The 17615-nt window shown below is 38.4% G+C and overlaps 1 protein-coding gene across 4 annotated transcripts in view; it reads left to right on the plus strand.

Moving 5' to 3' along the window:
• The first annotated feature begins 527 nt into the window (after positions 1 to 527).
• The window catches only part of fmnl2b (formin-like 2b), a 53043-nt gene continuing 35955 nt past the window's right edge, over positions 528 to 17615 (plus strand). For 2 of the 4 annotated variants that reach the window (XM_059571418.1, XM_059571420.1), the window contains exon 1: positions 528 to 1082. In XM_059571418.1, the coding sequence (XP_059427401.1) occupies positions 963 to 1082 (120 nt within the window). In that variant the 5' untranslated portion in view covers positions 528 to 962. The remainder of the gene's footprint in view (positions 1083 to 17615) is intronic. The other 2 variants (XM_059571419.1, XM_059571421.1) reach the window with 1 other exon arrangement.

Raw genomic sequence — 17615 nt, forward strand, 5'->3', positions numbered from 1 at the left:
GCTAATGCCTATATACTAACCTATTTAAGCTATTAAAATCTGATTGTTACTGCAAAAATATAATAATTTATACATTAAAATATATCATATAATATTAAGCACACAGGTAATGTCATATGGTGATAAAAACATATCACATTTAAGTAATGCCGAAAACATCACAGCCTAACACTTTCAATAAAGTAATACAGGTGCTACTTTTTATTACTTAAAACGGCATAATTGCCTTGTTAAACATAAAATAAAAGACTATAAGCATAATATACATTTTCGCTGTAATTCTAACTTAAATTCATACTATAACATTTATTATAATTTGTACTAAAATGTACTAAATTCCAGCGAGTGCACAGCTGTTATAAAGGGAAACGTTGAAGATTTTGAAGAAATATAACCTACAAGTAAAAAAAAAAATAACTTTTAGGAGTCGGATTTTTAGCTGTGCTGTCCAAACTACAAATACCGGCATGCAACAGAACAAAACATTGCCTCCCCCTAGACTACTCAGCATGGCTTTTTGGCTCTCCCCAGCGGGGGATTGGTGCTGAAAGGCTTCATTGTGTCGGGGATTGAATGGGGGGGTTTGCGTTTTGTCGAAGTCCGTCTGTTATCGTCCACACAGCGCGGATTAACAGCCATGCGCGTTATCATGCCGCAAACCTCCAGCGGTGCATTTATTGTGCATGATACAGATAAATGCGTCCAGCTTCAGAACCGCTGCCGCTGAGTGAACGATGCTCAACAGCTCCTAAAAATGAACGGAGGGCCCGACAGATACGAATTAACAATGTAGGGATGCTATTCATCTGATACAGAGCTCTGCGGGTTTGCATCGATGGAGAGGGTGTCTGGTCACCTATAAAAAGCCTGCACTTCCTTTTTGATTGCTTCTTTCTTGATTACATTTTGGTGCCGAGGACGTTTTTCCAAAGGGTTTACCGTCGCTGGGCATCAGACAAAACATGGGGAACGCAGAAAGTATGGATGCTCATCTCACAGATTTCAGGGCGAGGGGCAGCAAACCCCCTAAACTGCCCATGCCGGACCCGGCCGAACTGGAGGAGAGATTTGCCATCGCACTGGTAATTTTCATTTATATCCTCAAAAGCCGTAAGTGTATCATGTGCACAACTAGTATGGAAGCTGGCATTCCACGCCAGCACACACGCCTCTATTGTGTGCGGTTGGCAGTGTGTATTGCTTTGATGCTGTTTGCGCGAGCATCATAGCAACTGATTGCAGGCGCGCGGCACCTTTATTGTGGAATACTTTGGGTTTTTCATCTGCTTTTGCGTCACCAGAATTGTGAGCTTGCACACTTGCTTGCTTATCGCAGTGATTATGCATTCATGTATGATTTAAGGAGTTTGTCCTTAATCCAGTCATCGCAACGTACTCTGTAGGCCAGCGTGTTCCCTGCATTTGCTTTTAAATATTTTTTAGGTGTTTGACTTTGACCAATAACCCCCGTGGTATCAAAAGTAAATGCACTTATTTGGATACAGAACGAGCTACAATGTCAGTATGGTCTTGTTGGTTGATATTTCAGCCATTGGCACAACCTGTCTGATTGTTGTCTTTAATGGGTTCTGAAATGCTCCAGTTTGTCAGGAAGGGCTCTTCAAGATAATGTCTTGGGGGACATAGGCTACATGATATCTACCCTGTGATTTAATTCTCTTATCAGAATCCAGCTTGCAGTCTATTAGAATGACATTTGGAGTGGTACAGATTCCTCCCCAGAGACCCTAAATTTCCCTTTGGAAATCAATAAAGTGTAACTACCTGTCTCTGTATTATACCATTTGACTTTGATTAGACCTGTTTTCTTATTGATATTAGCTGTTCCTGTTCATGTCTATAATTACAGTGCCTTGATTAATGTAACAGATTCAAAACCAAATTCTTTTGACAAGCTTTACATGTGAAGTTCTCAAGGGTCTTTAATCAATGCACTTAGAATAGGTCATCTGTTGCTTATCTCCCTGATTGGATTTTCAGGGTGTCCTCCAAACAGACACAAGTCATTTGCTTACATTAGAGACCTGCCCTCTGAACACTCATGATCTAATCAGTGCATTGAGAAAATCAAAAGTCTTTAAATCTGCATAACCACTTCATGCCATGTGTGCATCGTGCATGTGTGTGGGCACGTCTGTCTGTTTGTGTCTGTATTTGTGCCTGAGAGAGGAGAAACGAAGTGGGGGGAGTGAATGCAAATCTTTTAATGTTGCCTCATTTTCTCAGATTTGCATCACAAATTCTGTCCCTGTAGAGTTGGCTTTTATAGCCCAAGTCTCTTTACCCTCTTCCACATGTTGGGCACTGCTGTTGTGTTTTCATTTGATGCTCAGACTGTTTGATTTCCAGAGCTTTTCTCTCATTAATCATTTAATCAAACTTGGGCTTGGCTTATTATGCCCAAATAGAAGAACAGAAAGTAACCAGCAAAATGCATGAGGAACTAACAGTATGTTTCAGTCAGTTATCTTTGATGGGCTCAGTTAAATTAATTTTAATATTATTTAAATTAAATCAATGGATTAAACAGATTCTAGCAATCCATTATATCACTTAAAGAGATTTTTTTTTACCCCAAAATTAAAATTGTCATTAATTACTCATGAATTAAATTTTGGAGAGTACCCCAGAATGTAATGAACTTATTGAGCTTTGTTTATGTTCAGCATGTGTGTGCTCTCTGCTGAATGTAAACAACACTGATTACGTTATGCGAAAGCACGCGCATGCTTGAACGTAAACAACGCTCATTTAGTTGATTACGTTCTGGGTTACTCTTTAAAATGTCGGAAGACGGTAACTCGGGGAGAAGAACTGCTGAATAAGTTATGTTATTATTGTTTTCTTTGCACACAAAAAGCATTCTCGTAGCTTCGTAAAATTATGGTTGAACCACTGATGTCACATGGACTATTTTACCAATGTCTTTGCTACATTTCTGTGCCTTTATCTCGGTAATTTCCTTGGTCTGATGGGTCAGAGAGCTCTCAGATTCCATCAGAAATATCTTTATTTGTGTTCTGAAGATGAACGGAGGTCTTACAGGTTTGGAACAACATGAGGGTGAGTAATTAATGACAGAGTTGTCATTTGTTTTGGGTGAACTAACCCTTTAAAATATTTACAAAATAAGCATACAGGTGCCGGTCATATAATTACAATATCATCAAAAAGTTGATTTATTTCACTAATTCCATTCAAAAAGTGAAACTTGTATATTATATTTATTCATTGTACACAGACTGATATATTTGAAATGTTTTTTTTTTTCTTTTAATTTTGATGATTATAACTAAGGAAAATCCCAAATTCAGTATCTCAGAAAATTTGAATATTACTAAAGACCAATACAAAAAAAGGATTTTTAGAAATCTTGGCCAACTGAAAAGTATGAACAATTACAGCACTCAATACTTATTTGGGGCTCCTTTTGCCTGAATTTCTGCAGCAATGCGGTGTGGCATGGAGTCGATCATTCTGTGGCACTGCTCAGGTGTTATGAGAGCCCAGGTTGCTCTGATAGTGGCCTTCAGCTCTACTGCATTGTTGGGTTTGGCATATTGCATTTTCTATGGGGTTAAGGTCAGGTGAGTTTGCTGGCCAATTAAGAACAGGGATACCATGGTCCTTAAACCAGGCACTGGTAGCTTTGGCACTGTGCAGGTGCCAAGTCCTGTTGGAAAATGAAATATGCATCTCCATAAAGTTGGTCAGTAGCAGGAAGCATGAAGTGCTCTAAAACTTCCTGGTATACGGCTGTGTTGAACTTGGACCTCAGAAAACATAGTGGACCAACACCAGCAGATGACATGGCACCCCAAACCATCACTGACTGTGGAAACTTTACACTGGACCTCAAGCAACGTGGATTGTGTGCCTCTCCTCTCTTTCTCCAGACTCTGGGACCCTGATATCCAAAGGAAATGCAAAATTTACTTTAATCAGAGAACATAACTTTGGACTACTCAGCAGTAGTCCAATCAATTTTGTCTTTAGATGCTTCTGACGCTGTCTGTTGTTCAAGAGTGGCTTGACGCAAGGAATGCGACAGCTGAAACCCATGTCTTGCATATGTCTGTGCGTAGTGGTTCTTGAACCACAGACTCCAGCTGCAGTCCACTCTTTGTGATTCTCCCCCACATTTTTGAATGGGTTTTGTTTCACAATCCTCTCCAGGGTGAGGTTATCCCTATTGCTTGTACACTTTTTTTCTACCACATCTTTTCCTTCCCTTCGCCTCTCTATTAATGTGCTTGGACAAAGAGCTCTGTGAACAGCCAGCCTATTTAGAAATGACCTTTTGTGTCTTGCCCTCCATTTGCAAGGTGTCAATGGTCGTCTTTTGGACAACTGTCAAGTCAGCAGTCTTCCCCATGATTGTAAGGCTTACAGAACTAGACCGAGAGACCATTTAAAGGCCTTTGCAGGTGTTTTGCGTTAATTAGCTGATTAGAGTGTGGCACCAGGTGTCTTCAATATTTAACCTTTTCACAATATTCAAATTTTCTAAGATACTGAATTTGGGATTTTCCTTAGTTGTCAGTTATAATCATCACAATAAACATTTGAAATATATCAGTCTGTGTGTAATGAATGAATATAATATACAAATTTCACTTTTTGAATGGAATTAGGGAAATAAACTTTTTGATGATATTCTAATTATATGACCAGCACCTGTTTATGGACCAAGTGTGTAGCACAAATATAATATCCACTATAGAGAGATTTTCACTAAAATTAATGGTGGATAGAAGAAAAGGTTTCATACTGGGTTTCTTTCCTTAAATATGCTCGTCTTAAAGAAGTAGTTAACCTAAAAAATGAACACCCCCAGGCCAACCTGGATGTAGATGAGTTTTTTCATTAGAACAGATTAGGAGAAATTTAGCATTACAGTTTATACAGTTACAGAAAAAAGTTGATTAAGCACATCACAATAATCCACAAGTTATCTTCACTCCAGTCTATCAGTTAATGTCTTGGGAAGTGAAAAGCTGTGTGTTTGAGAAATGCGAACAGATCAAGCACCGTTTACAAAGCAACCCACTTGCACTAAGTTTGTACTTAAAATACTAAAAATTATTCTTTGGTACTTCTTAAAATAAACTTAAGATCATCTAAGTGTACTCATCTGTGCTATTTTGAGACACCACGAATATGAACTAAAATGTGCTTTTAACATACTATCTCTGTATTTAAAGGGGTCATATGATGTTGCTAAAAAAGAACATTATTTTGTGTATTTGGTGTAATGAAATGTGTTTATGAAGTTTAAGGTTAAAAAACACATTATTTTCCACAATGTACATTATTGATTCTCCTCTATGCCCCGCATTTCTGAAACGTGTTAGTTTTTACTAAGCTCATCGTTCTGAAAAGCCAGGTGTACACTGATTGACCAGCTATCCAGTGTGTTGTGATTGGCCAAAATGGAAATGTTACGCCCCTTACCATACTTTCATGCCTTGTCCCCAGGGATGTAGTGGAGGCTAAAAGCATGTAAACGCCGTTTACGCACCTCCCAAAATTCGGAAATAGCGTTTACCCACCTCCAAAGTGCGTTTATCCACCTCTAAATTGAATTTATCCACCTCTAAATGGCCTACAGTTCCTAAGCCATTTTAAATTAAGCTCATGTCGTTTTTGTTTCATATTGTTATTGTTCATTATTAGTTTCATAGGTTGTTTGTTTTTAAACCTAAGACGAAGTCTTTCATATTGCGCTGCAACTGTCAGTCTTGACCAATTGGTTGTGGTGTTGTCAGTAGTAGTGGAAAGTTCGGATCCTTTTACTGACTCGGATCTTTGGGTCTCGTTCAAAAAACATTAACTAAGGCCATCCTTAAAAATATTCTTGTTTGCCGTAACCCGACTGACCCTGTCAATTTAGCACAGACTCAATTATTATTATTTTTTTTGCTTTTAGTCCGACTGACTTGCCGATTGTAAATTTGCGTTAAGACGGACCAATTATTTTTTTACTCTTCAAACAACTAATACAAACGCAATAAAATACTATTAATTATATTTAAGTAAGTATTGTAAATATATAGATTGCCTTGGCCTACATACAAATGAAGGCTATCTTCTTTAATTAAAAAAAAAACTCTTGACGTCCTCTGTGTTTACACGGATGTCACACTGTGGCCTGTGCGTTCACTTCGTCTCATACTCTCACTCACTGTCAGAGTCAACGGTTTGCACTTGGTAATGATGGCTGCTGCTGCAGTAAACTAAATGTTCGCGGTCACTGTTCAAAGTCATACGGGTTCAGGCACCATAATACATCTAAAAAAATTCATTAAAACAGCTCGACACCGCTTAGCTAAACTTGGCACAAAGTTCTGGAAAAACTGTGCCCAGATCTTTTCCCATCCATTCTCCTCTCTAGTCTAAAACCGTGACCGTGTCGACTGTCACTTTATGTTCGAAAATCTATTGCACGAATCAAGCACGAATCAACCAACACAAGTTTCTAAAACGAAAATAAGAAAATGATTTTAACGACCTTTTCTCGGAGCGCGTCCAGGTTTTTTTTTTTTTTTTTTTTGAACAGGCGTCACACAGCAACTGCAGCTTCGGACAAACACGCATAACAGCAAACAGCTAATACTTCTGCACAATGTTTCTCTTTTTACAACAGAAATGTGAATTCAGCCGGTATTCAGTCTCATACAGTTTCGGGCTTGAATCGCCTAGGGCTGTCAAAATAGCTGAAAAAACTAAATTCTAATTTTTTACTTAAATATGATCAAAATTCGAATACAATTTTAAATGCATAATTTCAGTTAGGGTGAAGAAAAGCTTTTTGCTTCTCTTCTGAGGCTCAAGATAGCGCATCGAGCAAAATATTACTGCACGTTTATTCAAAGCATTAGAATACATGCCTGTGAAAAAAACATAATATTTAAAATAATGTTTATGAACCAATTATTATTAAGTTGCTTAAAGAACTATAAACAAAACAGCATCATGTATGCATGCATTGTTTAATAAATAAAAAGGGCGGAAAACCAGTCACACAGGATACATTTTTTCATTTAAAAACATGAGATGCGCGAAATATGCGTTCTGTGTGAACTAGTGCTGTCAATCGATTAAAAACTTTAACTAGATTAATCACAAATTTTTTCTGTGATTAATCGCAATTAATCGCAATAAAAAAAGAAATGTTTTTGTACGTTTTTAATATATTTCTTAATGTAATAATTTCACAGTTAAATTTAAATACTTGTTTAAATGACATTTTTTTATGAATGAAGGCCAGTATTACTGATATTAATACAGCTACTGATTTTTTTTTAAATTTTTTTTTTTACATTTATTATTAGGCTTCAAAAATATAACAGTTTTTCATTTAAATAAACTTAAAACAATGCTAACATAAACCCATAATAAATGTCATGTTTACTCCTGCCCTTCCTGTCTTAACAGTGAGGAAATATACAGAAATTTAATAAAGTTATCAAAGTTATATGCAGTCTGCACTGCATAAACTATAAATTAAATAGTTAATCCTTATTAAAGCTACAAAAGTTATTTAGTCAAGAGCAGCGAGTCATTTTCTCTGTTCCCTTTGTTCTTTAACTTTACTGACAGGATGCTTTATTGGCTGCTGTCCCTTTAAGAGCAGACAGACACGCGGATCTCACCATTTATATACTGTCTATGGATCTCGCCTCATTCTATCACAACTCTTTTTGTTCATTTTAGACTTTATATAAATCATTTAAGATTACTCTTATGAGGATAATCGACAAAACTGGCACTTTGGGATGTTTATTGTTAGTTCAAGCGCTTAAGAGAACTGGATTCTGGCGCCCTGTCTATGCATTGTGTGTGTGTACGTGTGTATGTGTCACATAAGGGCATTCACAGACAGCGCATTCTCTTTTGTCTTGCCGCGCTTGAAATGTTTAAAAGCATTTAAATGAATAAGAGCGTGATCATATAATGTAAAGCTAGCCAACGGATGGCAGAAAATACGGATGCTGCGTTAATTGCGTTAAATATTTTGACACGTTAAACCAGACAAAAATTAATCGCATGCGTTAACATTGACAGCAATAGTGTGAACGGCTTGGTTTCAGTTTTGATGTAAACGAGATCTTCTCCACATTGATTTTTTTTTTTTAAGTGGCTTCAACTAGATAGGCTAACATAACCTTATAATGCAATGACACATATATTGTCATCGCATCTCGTGCGCGTACACGAGGTGAAAGATGAGAAAGCAGATACTGCGTGTCGAGCTCGTCCGCCTTTGAAAGTTGTGTAGACACAGCTGTGCGCGCGGCGAGATGGAATGGAACACGTACCGGGGCTCATAAGGCAGCTTCCTTAATGCACACCTAAAATTCATATGCGCATTCAAATGTGGATTTTTATTTTAAATTCGATGAATATTCGAAAAAATATTTTTTTGATAGCCTAAGAAAATCGCCTATGCGATTTATTTTTTTTTTTTTTGAAATTTAACCGTAAACACAGCCATGTTGAAGCCTGCAGTAAATGTTTTGCATTATGGCAGTCCACTCTGCTTATTTTTTTTGAAAATGTTGCACTCCTGTTTGTCATTTTGCACGTAACTTCACGCCAATAAATCATCAGAAATATTGATCTTTACCAATATATTGAATCTTTATATTCCTCCTGCCTGTTGTCCGTGGATTTACCTATATTTGGTGTTATTTGCCGTATAAAACTTTAGACATGCAAAATCGATTTTACAATCGATTCAATGAACACTCGTCACTCAAATGAAACAGGATTTTTTTCACAAAGGTGACAACCCAAGAAAGCGAAGTAAACGGTCTCTCATTTGTAGGTTGCATTGATATGTAGCGCTGGATGCAAGTAAAACAGTACCTCATTTTTTTTCTCACCTGAAATTCATGCAATAAACATGTTTTTGACAAAGATTTAAATTTGTTTGTGGTCTATATAGCCTGCATCAAAATGAGGTTTGCAATGATGCGCCCGAAGGCACGGGTTGAAGACCCAGTCAGTGACGTCACGATATGCTAATTTGTTTAAATTCATACCGACGTCATCACCATCAAAAAAAATTACTTTTTTTTTACATTGAAACTTGAAAAAAAATATAAACCGACCTACCGACCCTTTTTTTTTTTTTAAATTACTGTTACTGCAAACCAAAATATTTTTAAGGATGGCCTAATCTTTTTTCTCTATAGGACTGACAGGAAGAATAAAAGACTCATACCTCACCTGTCGATTCAGAACCCATATGTTGTGTAATGCGCATGTGCGGTCAACACAAAATGAACATCACTCTCTGAGACAACTCCGTAGTCCTGAGTCATATTAAAGATTTGTTCAAAATGAACGAATTGTTCATGAACGACATGCAACAGACTGCATCAAGATTCAAAAATGGATATCCGGCAATTTTTTAAGCGCCGTTAAGACAGCAGCCCTCCTGCAAACGGCCTCGGCTACAAGCCCAAAGTGAGTGAGCTCGGAAAACAGTACTAAACTTCATGTTTTTTTGGTTAATTTGGTTCATGTTAGATTCATGCCACTGACTCAAGTCACCTCTACCTAGCTAGTTAATGTTGTCACTAGCCGTTCACGTTTTCATGGGTACGGTAAACGTCCGTTAATAATAATATTAATAATAATAATAATAACGTTCGTTATTTTGATTAGAAATCATCACTCATACAGCAGCCATTCATCTCATCTCCAGTTTATTTGTGTTCGTATAAATACAATATCCTCGATCCGCCAGGGCTATATAGTCCAATGGTGTGCACATTTGGAGAAATAATAATTTTATGACATGTTTGTAAAATATTTTGTCGTACAGAATAACATTTCTATTCATTTTGCAGTGATTTATGCAATCTGAAGAGCTCAAACAGCTAACAGAGCTAGCGATTACTCTCCTCTTATTGATTCGTGTCAGCTGTGACATCAGTGCGATATCATTAGTTTGTAAAGCTGTCGATCATCTCACGTGAACCACGTGACCAAAAGGATGTCCTTCATTGCAGTCTGTGTCATTGATAAAATATATCTTATCAGCCTTTTCTAAAAACTTCTCCAAAGCCTCCCATGATATGAAGCATTTCTCAATGTCAAGGAAGGAACGTCATCGACATCCGTCGAAGGACTGTTCCAATGTCGAGGATCCTCTGAATTTCAACCAAGGACTGAGTCCTTTGTTCGAAAAATATCCCATATACAGGAAAGGATGCATATGTGTAGCCTTCGCGCTCTCCGCGCTCTCAAATCACCCACAATCCTATGTGCACAGCTTTGCTATCTTGTTAAAAAAATTCCAAAAATGTCAGACGTTAGCGGAGTCGGAGCGTTAACGGGGCAATATGCTTTAAAATATATTTAAAGTATATTTAACGTTACGTTACCAAACATTTGTTATAACTATAGTAAATATAAGTAAAGTTTAATGTTTAAATGCCAGTACAAATTACTACCGTATTGATATTATAAATTATACAAATTACGTTATTGATGGCTAACTGAACCGGACCTGTCATTTAACAATTGTAAGCTGGGTTGCTGTCACCTGCATTTCTTTTATAAATAACTAGCTAAGTTGTCCAAAGTAATTTAACGTTAATATTATACCATTCTTAGCGTTATTCATAGCTTTCTCGTCTTTTTTAACAGGGACCAAGGAACAAAAGGAGACGTTTATACGTGTAGAAAACAAGCATTTTTTAATTTTCCAGCGCCGAAAGCAGACCTTTTCACTGAAGTAATGATGCAAGGATGTGCACTTGCTAGCCTGTTCCATTTGCGTGTTCTCCGAATACTAAAGAGGAGCTTCGCCTAGCCTCTGAAGGAAGTGACTTGGAAGGACCAGTCCTGCCAAAGAAGTATCCTTGACATTGAGAAACACCTACAATTCTTACAATTATAAAATGCATAATTTTAGAGATATCATCCTCAAATTTGAAATGAAACATGACCACGCTTGTAGCTACACTTTAGTTGTGGTTAGTAGGTAGTTGATATCCTACATTCAAAAAAAATATGTTCTAGTGTCTTCTCTCCTCTGTGACAGTAAACTGAATATCAAAACAAAACAAGACATTTGAGGACCATTCCTGGGCTTTTGACATTCAGAGAGAGAGGTCATGCATAACATGAGCTCCTAGTCATTCTAGAGTTTCTTGCTTCTAATATGAGATAAACCAAAGATAAAAATACAAAATTAACTAAAATGTGACGGTGAACACAAGTTCACTATAAAAAAAATAATTATTTTAATATTTATTTTTCAAGAAATTAGGAGCAAATCTCTTGAAAACAAGAAAAGTTTGTGGAACCTAAACAAAAGGACACTGGAGTGGACCCTACAACAAGGTTTCAGAAGGGAACGAACACAAAAAACTGCTGGAAAAGAACCACTTACAAACTTCACGGATTTAACAAAAAGGATTATTCCATCTTAAAAAGGATTTAACCACAAAAACTTTTTAAAATAACCTTTCCATCTACAAACAACAAGGACCAAAAATTGCAAAAGGACAAACAAAACCAACAGACCCCCAACTTTCCATTTGATGGAGGTAAGACAACAAGAGCTCTAATTCAACTAAAATAACTTTTATAAGCAATTTGTCAAGATAAATTCAAGATAAATTCAACTAAAAAGGGAAACTTTTTATAAACTCTTTTATAAACTTTGCAAACAAACTTGACCAACTGTTCCCTGGCATACTACAGCTGTAGAACGGTATAGCAACTTAAAATAACAAAAGAGGGCCGTTGTCATTCACACCTTCTGATTGGATTAACTGAGCCATTATAATCAATATCAAAGACCTGTAAACGGCATTACCATGGCAACACCAGCAATGGGGACTGGAGCTCACACCTTTTCCTACCCCCCAGACATCAAGTCTGAGAAGAGCAGACAACAACACAAGCTCAGAAACACTTTTTAAAGATACTTTAAACAGTAGGGGCAAAACCATCACCACAAACCTGCTCTTCTGCACAGAACACCCGACTGCATGGCACACTGCCTCCTGCACACTGTTCCAGTATCACACCAAACATGGAATCTGTAAAGGCAGACTGTGCATTTATGAAGACTCAGAAAAAGACCCAGAGAACAGACACCTGACAATAAACTTTTATCAAAATGGAACGGTAATGATTCAGGGAAACAATGCTGCCCTCATAAACTTTTAGCAGACCTTCCACTGCTTAAAAGATATGGTGGAAAGAGATGAAGCAACCCCCTGCAAGCAAACCCATACAGACACACCAGAAGACACTGATCAAAATGAGTCCTCAGCCCACAACAACACAGAGAACAGGACCCCTCCAGAAACCACAAAGAACATCAGTCTTCCCCAAAGCACAGGACTACACCACACAGTTGTCCAGCTACAGCACAGCTTAGCACTGCTAGAAGTGGAAATAGTGGAACTGAGTGAGCGAGTCCACATCCTGACCACTAAAGACACTGAACAACTTCAACTTCTGGTCCAGAACAGCTGGACCAGATAAGAAACCAGCTGAAAATGTCCATCCAAGAACTTAAAGGGAAATGGACACTCTGTATCAGGACAGGGAATCACTCAAAAAAACTTTCAGAAATGAAAGACTACATGGGGAGGGAGCTTGCATGCTTCAAAGTTGAGCTTCAACAAAGGGACAAACAGATGGAGACCCTAACAACACATGCCGCGTTTCCACCGAAATTACCCGGAACATTTGTACCAGGAACTTTTTTCCCCCCAGACCTGTTTCTTTCTGCGTTTCCACCGCAGTGTAAAGTACCGGGAAGATTAGGCAAATAGACTGGTGACGTAGGTCTGCGCGCGTTTCTCAATACAAAGTACGCTGATTTTGGACGTGCATTCTCGGTAGTGCGGACTTTGTGCATTCGACTCGGGAGTGTGATGTCCACGACGACGCAAATCCAGTAAATCTGCAAACAGCAGCATATACTTGATAACTTCAGTCAGCTGACCATGGCTGACCATGGCATTTTCCTCTCTGTATATTTACAATAAAACGAAATAGGATATCAAATACCACTGCCTCCTTTCGTTTTCATTTAAGAATAATAACAGCTGCAGAAATGTACTTAGTTCAGGGATATGTGTATATATACAGCCATTACAATAAAACGAAATATATAGATTTGCCTTTTTTATTTTCATTTTAACATAAAGATAAATTGAATACAGACCAAAGATAACCTGTTAGATGTACCCAAAACGAATTATATTTTATGTTTAACCACTAAAGAGACATCACAGCCAGCAGCACATATCAGAAGGTCTTTTGATCATTTTTAAATAGGCGCTGTCTTTATAAATAAACCACAGATTTGAGTTTTGAACAACTACATTCTCGCCTGAAATACTTTTAAAATTACATTTCATGACACAATAACAGTAATATTTTGAAAATGTTGATCCGAATAAATGGTGGTTAAACTCAACCAATGCTGCGTGAACTCAACCATTCAGGATGTTTAGCGCCCAAGTCCCGCCCCCGAAAGTTCAGGAACTTTGAAAAAGTACCACCTCGCCAGCAGGGACTTTCTGAGGGGCATTTTTTTTACCCGGAACTTTATTTAGTTCCTGGTTCCTGCGGTGGAAACACACAGAGTACCAGGCCAAAGTCCCTAGTTCCTGGGTAAAGTTCCTGCGGTGGAAATGGGGCAACAGATGAGGTGTCTCACTACCCCTGCGAATGCACCCCTCCATCACAATCAGGGACCTGTATGACCATGTACACATAAAGAAGGAAAGTCAATGTGTTTGCAAAAGAAAGTCAATGTGTTTGCAAAAACACTGAAAGACACAGTGTGGGGCAGACAAAACACCTTCACACCCCTGAAAACAACACAGCTGCCAACCTACAGAACACAAAACCAGACACCCAGCATAAACCTACAAACTCATCACAGAGAACGACCACCACTGGCTGCACAATACCAGGGACCCCCACAACATGCTAAAATCCACATCAGAACACCCCATGCACCAGCACTACACCACCACAGATCTACACCAGCCCATCAGCAGAAACCCCAGTTTGCACCAGATCACCACCCAAGACACCCACGACCTCAAAAACATCACTCCAGGCAGAGAAGCAACATGAGGAACAGCCCAACAGCAGCAGCAGCAACCAGCCTTCCTCCCGCTCATGCAGCCTCAGCTGATAACACATCGAACCCAGCACCACTCCCACACTCCAGGAGCTACGCTCAGGCCCTGAAAAGACAAGCAAATACCTCTACTTTTGAAAACAAGAACTCTATACCGTGAACTCTTAAAATGACATTGTCAATATTAATGTGGAATATTCAAGGATTGAATTCAGCAACCTTTGGGCTAAAGAGCTCAAACACTGAATTCCAGAAGAGCATCAAAGAGATGGATATTATAATTCTACAGGAGACATGGAGCAGGGCAGACACTGTCACCCACTGCCCACCCAACTACAGAGAAATCATCCTACCATCACAAAAACTCAACACAGTCCGACAGGGAAGATACTCAGAAGGACAAATAATCTGGTACAAATCAAAACTCCACAACCACATCAACACAGTGAAGCAATGCAAATACTACACCTGGCTTAAAATCCACAAGGAACTTCTCCCATCCAGAAAAGATATATACCTGTGTGCCATATACACCCCACCATCAGAGTCCCCCTACTACAGAGAAGACATGTTCTCCATATTAGAGGAAGAGACAAGCCACTTCCAGGCCCAAGGAAACGTGCTCATCTGTGGAGACCTGAACGCAAGAACAGGACTACAGCCGGACTTCACCGACACACAAGGGAGCAAATACATCAACAACAAACTGACTGTTATTAATAACACATTCTCCCATATCCACAGAAATAACCATGATCACATAGTAAATAAGAATGGGAAAGACCTCATGCAGCTCTGTCGAAGCCTGGGTCTGTATATCATCAACGGTAGGTTACGAGGAGACACTTTAGGGAGATTAACATTTTGCTCACCTCTGGGGAATAGCACAGTTGACTATATAATAACAGACATAGATCCTTCATCTCTCAGATCATTCACTGTTAGAGAACTAACCCCTCTGTCCGATCACAGTCAAATCACTGTGTATCTCAAAAAGACTGAAAATAACATTAACACAAAGCCCAGTAAACTGTACAACATCAGAAAACCATACAGATGGGCTGAAAACAGCGCTGAAGAATATCAGAAAGCACTTAGCAGCCAAAAAATACAAGCACTGATAGATAACTATAAATAACATCTATGCTCACACCAATGAAGGTGTCAATCTTGCGGTTAAAGATTTAAATTACATATTTGAAAAATCAGCAAAACAATCCAAATTCAAAAAACAATATCTGGAAAAAAATCTAATACCCAAAAATGACAAAAAATGTTTTTTTTTGAGGAGGACTGCCAAACTACTCGCAAAAAACTGAGAACACTGTCAAATCAGAAACACAGAGATCCAAATAATACAGAGATCCGCCTTCTTTACTGTGCAACAGTAAAACAATACAAACATACACTCAGAACCAAAAAAGCACAATACACCCAAAACCAACTCACAATAATTGAGAAGTCAGTGAACACAAACCAATTTTGGAATTACTGGAACAATCTGAAAAAAAACTGATCATGAAGAATTGGCAATCCAAAATGGAGAAATATGGGAAAGTAATTTCCAAACACTGTTTAATAAAGTACAAACAGACACAAACTGTAAACAAAACCAAACAATCAACCAATTGGGAAAACTAGAATTAGCAATCAAAGATAACCAAAACCCATTAGATTTCCCAATAACTGATAAAGAACTTAAAGAAAAAATCAAAAACCTCCAACTCAAAAAAGCATCTGGACCTGATGGGATATTAAATGAAATGATAAAACACAGAAGCAGTAAATTTCAATTGGCCATTCTAAAACTATTCAATGTGATTCTAAGTGTAGGTCACTTCCCTGACATCTGGAATCAAGGCTTGATAACACCAATCTTTAAAAACGGAGATAAATTTGATCCTAACAACTACAGAGGCATCTGTGTGAGCAGCAACCTGGGAAAGTTATTCTGTAGCATAATAAATGCTCGACTATTAGACTTCATCACCACACACACAAGGTATTGAGTAGAAGTCACATTGGATTTTTACCAAATTACCGTACATCTGACCACATCTATACATTACATACTCTTATTGAAAAACATGTTAACCAAGATAAAGGTATAATATATGCATGCTTTATTGACTTTAAAAAAGCTTTTGACTCAATTTGGCACCAAGGACTGTTTTACAAACTTATTGAAAGTGGCATAAGAGGTAAAACCTATGACCTTATCAAATCAATGTACACTGAAAGTAAATGTGGCGTAAAAATTGGCACCCAACGTACGAGGTATCTTTCCCAAGGGCGTGGTGTGAGACAGGGCTGCTGCTTAAGCCCAACATTATTTAACATTTACATCAATGAACTTGCGAGCAGTCTGGAGCGATCCGCAGCCCCTGGCCTCACCCTACACAACTCACAGATCAAATGCCTGCTGTATGCAGATGATCTGGTTCTGCTGTCTCCCACTCAACAAGGTCTACAGCAGAACCTGGACCTGCTAGAACAATACTGCCAGACCTGGGCTCTGAAAGTCAACATGAAGAAAACCAAAATCATGATCTTCACGAAAAGATCCAGATCCCACGGAACACAGCACACATTTACATTAGGCACTAACCCGATAACACACACATCACACTACAACTACCTGGGTTTGAAAATCACATCCACAGGAAATTTTAATCATGCTGTGAATGAACTGAGAGATAAAGCACACAGGGCCTTCTATGTCATAAAACAGAAATGTCCTATAGAAATCCCTATTAGAATTTGGCTGAAAATATTAGAATCAGTAATTGAGCCCATTGCACTCTATGGCAGTAAGGTGTGGGGTCCACTGACCAATCCAAATCAAGATTTCACCAAATGGTAAAAACATCCAATTGAGACCCTGCATGCAGAACTGTGAAAAAACATATTACACATGCACCGGCATACAACAAATAACGCATGCAGGGCAGAATTAGGCAAACATCCTCTAATCATAAAGATACAAAAAAGGGCAATTAAATTCTGGAAACATCTGAAACTCAGTGACCCACAATCATATTATTATAAAGCCCTTCAATACCAAGAGATGAGCAAAGAAAGCAGTCCTCTCCCTCAGCTGATCCAGAGCTTCAGTCCTGATGCTTCACTAACATCTACTGATGCTCTGAATCACATCAGAATCAATCAGATTACTGCACAAATCAAACAGAATTACATCACTCACTGGCAAACCCAAACAGAAAAACAGAGTAAAATGCGATGCTATTTGGCTCTAAAGAGAGAGTACAGTATGGCAGAGTATCTGTACACAGTTTCAGATCAGAAACTGAGAAGCACACTGACCAGATACAGACTCAGCGGACACAAGCTGATGATAGAGATGGGCAGACACAGAAAAACATGGCTGCCAGCGGAGCAGAGACTGTGTTTACACTGTGATCTGAATCAGATGGAAACAGAACTGCACATCCTAACACAA

This window comes from Carassius carassius, chromosome 17 (genome assembly GCF_963082965.1).
Source record: "Carassius carassius chromosome 17, fCarCar2.1, whole genome shotgun sequence".
NCBI lineage: Eukaryota > Metazoa > Chordata > Actinopteri > Cypriniformes > Cyprinidae > Carassius > Carassius carassius.